This window comes from Aegilops tauschii, chromosome 1 (genome assembly GCF_002575655.3).
Source record: "Aegilops tauschii subsp. strangulata cultivar AL8/78 chromosome 1, Aet v6.0, whole genome shotgun sequence".
Classification (NCBI taxonomy): Eukaryota; Viridiplantae; Streptophyta; class Magnoliopsida; order Poales; family Poaceae; genus Aegilops; species Aegilops tauschii.
Genome location: NC_053035.3, coordinates 187,439,282 through 187,449,486, shown reverse-complemented (window position 1 = coordinate 187,449,486; position 10,205 = coordinate 187,439,282). Strand labels below are relative to the sequence as shown.

Genomic DNA, 10,205 nt, shown 5'->3' with positions numbered 1-10,205 from the left:
TATGACTTATATCGCCCACAACTCACTTGTGTTCTACTCGTGCATAGCATCAACGCATAAAACCAGGCTCGGATGCCACTGTTAGGGAACGTAGTAATTTCAAAAAAATTCCTACGCACACGCAAGATCATGGTGATGCATAGCAACGAGAGGGGAGAGTGTTGTCCACGTACCCTCATAGACCGACAACGGAAGCGTTATCACAACGCGGTTGATGTAGTCGTACGTCTTCACGATCTGACCGATCAAGTACCGAACGTATGGCACCTCCGAGTTCTACACACGTTCAGCTTGATGACGTCCCTCGAACTCCGATCCAGCCGAGTGTTGAGGGAGAGTTTCGTTAGCACGACGGCGTGGTGACGATGATGATGTTCCACCGACGCAGGGCTTCGCCTAAGCTCCGCAACGGTATTATCGAGGTGTAATATGGTGGAGGGGGGCACCGCACACGGCTAAGAGATCTCAAGGATCAATTGTTGTGTCTCTGGGGTGCCCCCTGCCCCCGTATATAAAGGAGCAAGGGGGAGGCAGCCGGCCAAGGGGAGAGGCGCGCCATAGGGGGGAGTCCTACTCCCACCGGGAGTAGGACTCCTCCTTTCCTTGTGGGAGTAGGAGAAGGGAAGGGGGAAGGAGAAAGAAGGAAGGGTGCGCCCCCCTTCCCTAGTCCAATTCGGACCAGACCATGGGGAGGGGTGCGGCCACCTTTTGAGGCCTTTCTCTCCTTTCCCGTATGGCCCATTAAGGCCCAATACGAATTCCCGTAACTCTCCGGTACTCCGAAAAATACCCGAATCACTCGGAACCTTTCCCAAGTCCGAATATAGTCGTCCAATATATCGATTTTTATGTCTCGACCATTTCGAGACTCCTCGTCATATCCCCGATCTCATCCGGGACTCCGAACTCCTTCGGTACATCAAAACTCAATAAAACTGTCATCGTAACGTTAAGCGTGCGGACCCTACGGGTTCGAGAACTATGTAGACATGACCGAGACACGTCTCTGGTCAATAACCAATAGCGGGACCTGGATGCCCATATTGGCTCCCACATATTCTACGAATATCTTTATCGGTCAGACCGCATAACAACATACGTTGTACCCTTTGTCACCGGTATGTTACTTGCCCGAGATTTGATCGTCGGTATCTCGATACCTAGTTCAATCTCGTTACCGGAAAGTCTCTTTACTCGTTCCGTAACACATCATCCCGCAACTAACTCATTAGTCACAATGCTTGCAAGGCTTATAGTGATGTGCATTATCGAGTGGGCCCAGAGATACCTCTCCGACAATTGGAGTGACAAATCCTAATATCGAAATACGCCAACCCAACAAGTACCTTTGGAGCCACCTGTAGAGCACCTTTATAATCACCCATTTACGTTGTGACGTTTGGTAGCACACAAAGTGTTCCTCCGGTAAACGGGAGTTGCATAATCTCATAGTCATAGAAACATGTATAAGTCATGAAGAAAGCAATAGCAACATACTAAACGATCGGGTGCTAAGCTAACGGAATGGGTCAAGTCAATCACGTCATTCTCCTAATGAGGTGATCCCGTTAATCAAATGACAACTCATGTCTATGGCTAGGAAACATAACCATCTTTGATTAACGAGCTAGTCAAGTAGAGGCATACTAGTGACACTCTGTTTGTCTATGTATTCACACATGTATTATGTTTCCGGTTAATACAATTCTAGCATGAATAATAAACATTTATCATGATATAAGGAAATATATAATACTTTATTATTGCCTCTAAGGCATATTTCCTTCAGGTTTAGCAACCACCTAGGGTACTAATTCAAACCCTTTAAGATGGAAAATGAAGGATAATTTACAGCATAGAGGCAAATGGAAAAAGGTATATGACATACAACTTTACAACAAAGATGCGACGCAATATCTTCTTTGAGCTGATTATGTTCAAGCACATTTGGAGATCAAACCCACAATTTACTAAGATAGGGCTATCCAAACATGCAAACTATTTCATCAAGGTGTCACCTCCCTGAATTGAAACCCAAAGGAAAGTGTTGGTGGCCGGGGCGCCGGCGGAACGCTCGGGCCGGTCGCGCTCCGTGCGTTGGATCTCTTTTGATCCAACGACGCTGTTTGCGCCATGTGTTACCAAACCCGTATTTTTTTTAAACACGCACGGGTTATCCCTTCCCGTGTTTTTGCTGCATCCGCACGGGGGGGTCATTTTGGTGCGAGGAGGCAGGGCGACCGGCGGGCGGCTGGCTTGTTGGCGCCTGGAGATCAGGAGCGGCGGCGGCGGCCCAAGGCGGATCTCGATTCTCCGGCGATCTATGGCGCCCCCGGATGGTAACTCTCCCCTCGTCCTCTCCCTATCGTTCTGTTGTCTCCCCCTCCCCCATTGGCTTTAGGGTTAGGGTGGGTTATGGTGTGGGGCGAGGTTCCCGCGGGCCGCCGCCGGCGCCGGCGCGGACGGGGATGGGGTGGTGTTCCCGCGGGTCGAGGGAGCGGGCGGGGTGGTGTTCCCGCAGGGTTGTGGGAGGGGGCGGGGGTGGTGGTTATTTAGGCTTTTGGTGGCTAGGGATTTGGGATGGGATTAGGATCCCATTAGGATTTGTTTGTTCCACATATATGTAACATTTTTAGATGCAAAATGTTGTGGCCTGTGATAAGTTCAAAATGTTGTCGTTAGTAGCTTTTTTCAGTGGTGTTAGTAGCATTTTGAAGTGGTGTTAGTAGCTTAAATTAAGCACTGTCCAACTGAGGATGTATATTTTTTATGTGTGCTTATACATTTTTCCTTTTTGTAGATGTTGCACGCACCTCTGGTGAGAATGAGGGGAGTAAGAAGGCTAAGAAGAAGAATAAGAAGAAGTACAATCTATGTGGCTTTAAGTCAAGGTTTAACTCAAAAAGGCTGGCTGAGTTTGGGAAGCAGGTATCACCGGAAAAATAGAGAATCATAAGGGAGGGACCGTTTGGAGACTTGTTGGACATCCGGTCTTTCAAGGTGCCCCATGAGCTCATTGAGTTTGTTGCGATGAACACGAATCACATACTCTCTGAGTTCAAACACAAGAACAAGTCTATCACCTTCAGCAAGCTTATGGTGAAAAGGATTTTCAACGTGCCATCCGGTGATAGACCCGTGAAGCTTCTAAAGAAGAGTGATGAACATGATCTTCGCAGCATCTACAAGGAGGGGAACAGGGCTCCAATCGCCCATGTTGTCAAGTTGCTCACTAGTTGCAGTGAGGAGGACGTGGTTATGATAAATAGGACTTGGGCACTCCTTGCGTTGGCAACAGTTTTGTGCCCAGGCACGGGCAATATGGTGAATCTCGAGTATCTTGCTTCCCTGGAAGATATGTCTTTGGTGCATGAATTCGCTTGGGATGAGCACTTGTTGGCACGAGCGATGGAGGAGGTTGGAGTCTTTCAAGAGAAGAAGAGGATGCAAGCAAATACAGAAAAAGCAGCAGAGTTTCAGATCGCTTCATGCCTTCCCATCTTAGCGGTATGCAACACAACATTATGAAATACCTCCATCTTTTTTCTTTGCTGCACGAAACCTTCTGTACATTTTCTATAGCTCGCATTTATGTTTTTGTTGGCTAATGTCCTTTTTACATTCCATGCAGATCATATACATGGATCATATTGATATCCCGCCCGGCCTCCCAAATGAGCATGCCATTGATTATTCCGTGCCGAGGATACGCTTTGTTTGCCAAAAGGATTTTGATTGGTTGGATAAAGTTGACAAGAACAAGCTCACTCTTGTCCAACCTTTCTACGGGAAACACACCCAAGTAATTTTGCTACACCCCCATGTTTTTTGCTCACTGAATTTGCATGTAGCAATCTTTGCTTTTCCATTTAGGTTATGGCGGCCTTCTTATTTTGTCTCCCTTCATGTTTTGTTTTCCTAGATCCGGAGTTTGTGCAACACCCCCTATGCAGCACAACTCATGGGACAGGAAGTTGGTGCTGAAGCAGCCAGTGGGCAGGGAGTTGGTGCTGAAGCACCTAGTGGCCAAGGAACTAGTGGCCAAGGAAGCCAAATTCAAGGTGCTGACATTCAAGCAAAGGACTCTCAATCAAACGAGGCTCAACAAAATGTTGATACTGAACCACACCTATCATCATCGCTCAACGATTGGCTGCAGCAATCATTCCCTAGCATGCAAGATCTAAGGGTACTCTTTCACAATCTACACTATCTTCTTCTTTGTATTCATTTCTTTGGCTTTGCATTATTTACTATACCCAGTTGCAAGTGTATATTTTGTTTGCTGCATCCCTCATTCTGATGTGCTACAACCATGTTCTATTTTTGCTTCATATGTGGTTTAAGTTCATACCTACTAGGCTCTTTCGCTGCATCCATATGTCTAGTGTGCTACAACTACATTATGTTTTTGCTTCAAACATATCATAATTTTGCTACATCCATATCAATAATTTGCTACCTAGAGGTATAGACCATTTGTTTTTTATGCTTCATCCATGACAGTAAATTGCTACAATCACACTATTTATTTGATACATAGTGACACAGCACCACACCTACTTGTTTCTTGCTTCATCCATACCTCTAATGTGCTACACCCACATTTGTGTTTTTTTTACATCCATACTTCTCAAAATCTGGATATACTTGTCACTAAAAATGTTGGACACTTGCCTTCTTGTAGGTACCAACTCAGTTTCAAATGCTCTACGACAAGCACAAGGGTATTTTTGCAGCAGAGGTGGATGGTGTAGTAGGCAAGTTTGGACAGTGTTTAAAGGGATTGCAGTGCAACCGGATGGCCGCTCTCCTTCGTGATGTTGGAGACGCCATCACAGCTACCAATGAGCCCAACTTTTCCTTTGAAGCACCTATCATGGACAAATGTCGCGGAAAAGAGAATGATGCTAAAGCTGCAAATGCCGACATTGGTGCTCAAGCTCAAGCTCAAGGTACAACACCTAGCATCAACAAGGATGAAGTCACCGGATTGAACCTAGAAGTTGCAACAGAGGCTGCGGAAACTCGTGAGCAACAAAGAGTGAGTTTCGAGATGGAAGGCAACGCCTCACCTCACAGCCCCCCACTCTTCTATGATGCACCCAGGAGTGCGACAGCCGGCATTTGGGACGACGAGCCATCTTGTGAGTTGTTCCCAAAGGGCTCCGAAGACTATGAGATGATGCATTCCACGGATGAGCCTACAATTAAGAAGAGCACAGTCAGCCCCATCTATGCAAACATCCCCGTGTTTCCTGTTTCAGACGATGATGACAGCCCAAGTATGCTTCCTTCCTCTTGCATCATTTCTTTTTGTTTTTCTCCATATCGTTTTTTTCACATTTGTGTGATTCCAGCAAATTCTTTTTGTACAATCTCTTGCAAACTCATCCATTTTTATTTTTTTTTGCTACAGCTCCTAAGATGGTCGCTATGGAAGAGCATTTTGCTGATGCAAGCAGTGGCCCTAGCACACATGACAAGAACACTAGGAAGAAGAGGATGGCCAAAGTTCCAGCCATAAAAAATATCAGGGCAAAGAAGCAAAAGGTCGACAAGGCTGCAGAAATGTATGAGAAGTTTGTAAAGCATGGAAAACCATTGAGGAAATCACAACCCAATGAACAAGTGTGAGCTACCTAAGCCCTATCTGTTTTTGCTTTCTATTTTTTTTCTGCTCGAAACAAATGATTCATTCGGTTGCATCTATGGTAACAGGACGCCTTTCATCAAGCTAGGTGGATTTTTCATTGGATACAAGAAATTCCTTGTATGCTTCAAGCCTCGCGGGGATATGAATGATGAGGTTATGTCCCTATGTATCGAGATGAACAACCTCGCATCCCGTGCAGCAAAAGAAAGGGATGTGAAGAAATACATGTTCTCAGTCCACGCGGGGGTAAGCTTTTGTAAAAACAAGCAATGCTTCATTCCTTTCTTACTTTCACATTTTCGTTGCAACACACACTAACCATTTTGTTGTATCTTTCAAGTAGATCCTACTAAAACAAGACCCATCAACCTTCCAACCAGCAAAACTCATGGCTGAGCTTGAAAGGGCTATGAAATTGTTCAAGGTTCAAAAGTTTGACCTCGTAAGTTTCACGAAGCTTTCTTTTGTTCCACACCACAAAATACTAACAAATATGATCCAATGATGCGACGCGGCTGTAACGTTTTTTACATGTTCTGAGTACCTTTTTGCCTTTCTTTTGTTTTTTCCAGCTTTTTTTCACAATTGTGCATGATCGCCATTGGATAGTTGTTTGCGCAAACTTGCTTCACAAGCAGTGGAATGTATTTGACTCAATCCATTCAAAAGGAAAACAATCTCCTTTGAAGAAGCAAGCCAATAACCTGGTAGGCTCATGCTCTCTATTTTTTCTGTTTACCCTTCTGATTCATCTACATAAATGCCCTGTTGTCATCTTTACACACCTCATTTTATTTTTTTTTTGAAACTTTTGTGTGTGTTTTTGGTGCTAGATCACAAACTTTACAACCCTCGCACAAGAGTGCAGCGAATTCAATGTCAATGTTGGATCCTTCGCCCGTGTTGACCTAGAGGATTACCCAAAGCAAGATACCCTGTGAGTTTTATTTTTGAATTTTGCTTCAATCATGTTTTTGCATATCATCATCAAACTAGATCACAAACTTTTTGAACTTTTTTTATCTCACAGATGTGATTGTGGCTTTTTTGGGCTCAAATATGTGGAGAACTATGATGGGAAGTCAATGAGAGAGTTCAAGCAGGTACACATTTTTAATTTTTTGTCTTGTCATTTTGTTACAATCTACTTTCTTTGTTTTCAGTACTCATGCAACAGAAGAATACCATGTGTTGTTTTTGCTTCATATGTGGTTTAAGTTCGTACCTACTAGGCTTTTTTGCTACATCCATATGTCTAGTGTGCTACAACTACATTCTGCTTTTGCTTCATTCATATAATAATTTTGCTACATCCATATCAATTTTTCACGGTGGATGGATGTGAACTTTTTGCATTCACCACTCATGCAACACAAGAATAACTAGTATCATACTTGTTTTACCTTTTGTTTTCAATACTCATGCAACACAAGAATAACTAGTATCATACTTGCTTACTTTTTGTATTCATTTTTTACAGGAAGACATGGCGCGATACCGCATCGATGTGGCATACAACCTTTTCAGTCACCCAATGAGCAATGCCCCAAAGGAGCGGGCGTTCAAGGATGAGTTGGCGGCTTGATTTTCTGGAAGGTTCAAGACCAACAAGCTTGTTTCTTCGTTAGGTCTAGATCATGTCCGAGGTGGTAGCGTTCTCATAGGATTAGAGTAGTGCGCGTTCGTATGTAAACTGTTGATACCTCCAGTAAACATATGTGTCCTTTTGGTATGTAAGCCGATGATAACTTGATATTTTGGATGATGCACTTATGTTTTTAATGGATGCGTTCTTCTGTTTGCCAACTTGATCATGCATTGACAATTGTTTTTTGTTTCGCTGGTTCTGAAATATGATAATATTTCAAACTTCATCCATCGAAGTTTCAAGGGAATCTATGTGCATTTTTCCCCTCAAAACATATTTTCTGAAAAAATAATATGTGAATGCTACTTTTGTCACACACTTAAATTGCTGGAAGCTCACAGGAAATAGCTACAACCTTCTGTTAGATTTGTTGCAGAGCCAAAATATACATTTTTACCTGCAAATTAGCTACATCCCTACAATATTTTTGCTGGAAGCATAATGTAAATAAGCTTCCTTTCCCAACTTTTGCTGTACAGCTAAATCAACACTTTAAATCATTCAAGGATTTTTCCTTTTCAAACTTGTTATTTTGCTACAACCATGTTTTAAAAAGCTTCAACCATGTTTCCTAAAAGCTGCAACCATATTTTGAAAAAGTTTCAACCATGTTTTCCAAAAGCTTCAACCATGTTTTTCAAAAGCTTCAAACATGTTTCCTAAAAGCTGCAACCTTGTTTACAGAAGCTTCAACCATGTTTTCAAAAAGCTTACCCCATGCTTTTCAAAAGCTTAAAACATGTTCATTATAAACATGGATCAAGTTGTGGTTACAACAACCATTGAGTAATATTCTAAAAAAAATAAGGAAAAACCCACATTCTGCTTTTTTTACAACAAAATTCTACAAATATTGGCACCATCATACTACAAAAAGTAAGCTCTCACAAACATATAACAATAAGAATTATTTTAAATCAACTCTTGTAAAAAGGAACATTCTGCTTTTTTTCAAACCACACATGTAGTAATATGTTGCAATCCCACAAAACAAACATTCACAGCTAGTCAACACAACTTTTTTTATCATAAGTCATGGGGTGTTACAAGGCAATTCATCTTTTTTTTCCTCATGAAAATATCCTAAAGTGTAAGGATTGTTTCGACGCCCGGAGCTTTCGCGCTCGCACTCGCAGCAAGAAAAGCTGCAAGGAGTTGGCAATCCTTCACGTTGTGATCTTCATCTTCACAATATTTGCATGGAGTCTTCTTTTCCCTTGGCTTTGGAGCTTTCTTCGTTTTCGCTGCGTCCTTCTTTGCTTTCTTCTTCATTTCATCTTCTCGAATCTCAATTAGTGGCTTCCTGCGCTTCTCTTTCTCTTTTGGCCTCCCTTTCTTTGCTGACTTTGGTGGGTTCCGCAGTCCTACGGGGGGTGGATCCCGCTGACCTGTACTTGGACCCCCTGAGACTTGTGCATTTTCTGCATGACCTCGGGCTTCTTCGTCTCCTGCAACCCCATCAGTTGCTCTAGCTTTTATTGCAGCAACCCCAACACTACCCTGATCAATTAGCCCAGAGACAAAACTATAAGCTTCATCATTGAAGCATGCATCAGAAGCGAGTTTCCCAAACTTCCGGCATAGAGAGTTAAACTTTAGGGTGTTTGTCGTGGGGACGCCGAAATGCATAGCTCTATGCCCATCGCCCGGTTCAGGCGCAAGGTCGGTTGCTCTCTTAGACCATCTTGGAAGCATGTAAGTCGCAGGTATCGTTTGCACGTTCAGGTGCACCATGACACGGATGATATGTGGGCAGATCAGCCCACACATCTCAAACATGTTGCAGGTGCACATGTATGTCTGATCTTTAGGGGCAACACGCACCGTGTACACTTTAGGGTTGACGCCATAATTTGCAACAATGCGAAACCAGACGACACCGTGTAACCCTTGCAGCTGATATTGCAGACCATAGCCTGTTGATTTAGCCAACATTTTTTGAAACTTGGAAAATACCTCTCTGGTATAGAAATCTGCAGCTTGCTTTTCAATGTTGTAACTGCAAACAAAAAAGCTTCCAACATCAATAAGAATTGCTACATATGTTTCAAAGAAATGCTGCAACCCCACTGTACTGGAAAACTAAAAAAAATGCTACATGACTTTGGACTTACTTTCCCCAGAGTGGCGGCCTCGCCGCTTCATTGATGAAGCCAGCATTGTCTTCACGATCAAGCATTAGCTCCTGGCAAAGCTCAAACTGCTGGACAAATGTCCAAACCGAGTCTCCATGATGATTTAAAGTCTTGAAGTAGGAATTCAGGCCCTCGGACCGCCCAGTTGTTCCTGTGAATGGGAAGAACTTATTCCTAAAGTACACAGGAGCCCACATCTCCCTGCTGTCCCACATGTTCTTGAGGTGTTTCTTATCAGCCACACCAAATGACTCAACCATCTGCTTCCACCGTTCTTCAAACTCCTCAACGGTATCTGAATCATTGATGCAACCATAGAATGCTTCAGCAAAAGGCTCATCCTTGCCCAGCATCTTCCCTAGTTTCGTCCTTGCAACCCGGAAGACGTGCCACTTGCAACATCTGTGTGTTGAATCTGGAAATACCATTGAGATGGCTTTAGCCATTGCCTGGTCTTGATCAGTCATAATGTTCAACGGATGCTCGTTATTCATTGCCAACATCCATTGCTCGAAGACCCACTTGAAAGTTTCGATGGTCTCATCAGGCAACAAAGCGCACCCCAAGCAAACAGTATGTGTGTGGTTGTTAATGCCAACAATCGGAGCAAAGGGCAAGTTGTAGCGATTTGTGCAGAATGTGGTGTCGAAAAACACACAATCTTTGTACTTTGGATACAAGGCCCTTGTTCTCCCATCAACCCAGAAAAGCGCCCTAACAGCTCCATCTTCTTATAGCTTCGAGAAAAAGAAGTTGGGAGTCTCCA

General features: G+C 43.5%; 1 protein-coding gene across 1 annotated transcript; it reads right to left on the bottom strand.

The window, feature by feature from the left end:
* Positions 1-8,387: 8,387 nt before the first annotated feature.
* Positions 8,388-9,885, bottom strand: LOC123495067 (protein FAR1-RELATED SEQUENCE 5-like). The gene is made up of 2 exons (XM_045231812.1): positions 9,419-9,885; positions 8,388-9,303 (listed from the first exon to the last, which is right to left on the bottom strand). The coding sequence occupies exons 1-2, from the start codon at positions 9,883-9,885 to the stop codon at positions 8,388-8,390; spliced, it is 1,383 nt and encodes a 460-aa protein (XP_045087747.1).
* Between the last annotated feature and the right edge of the window lie 320 nt (positions 9,886-10,205).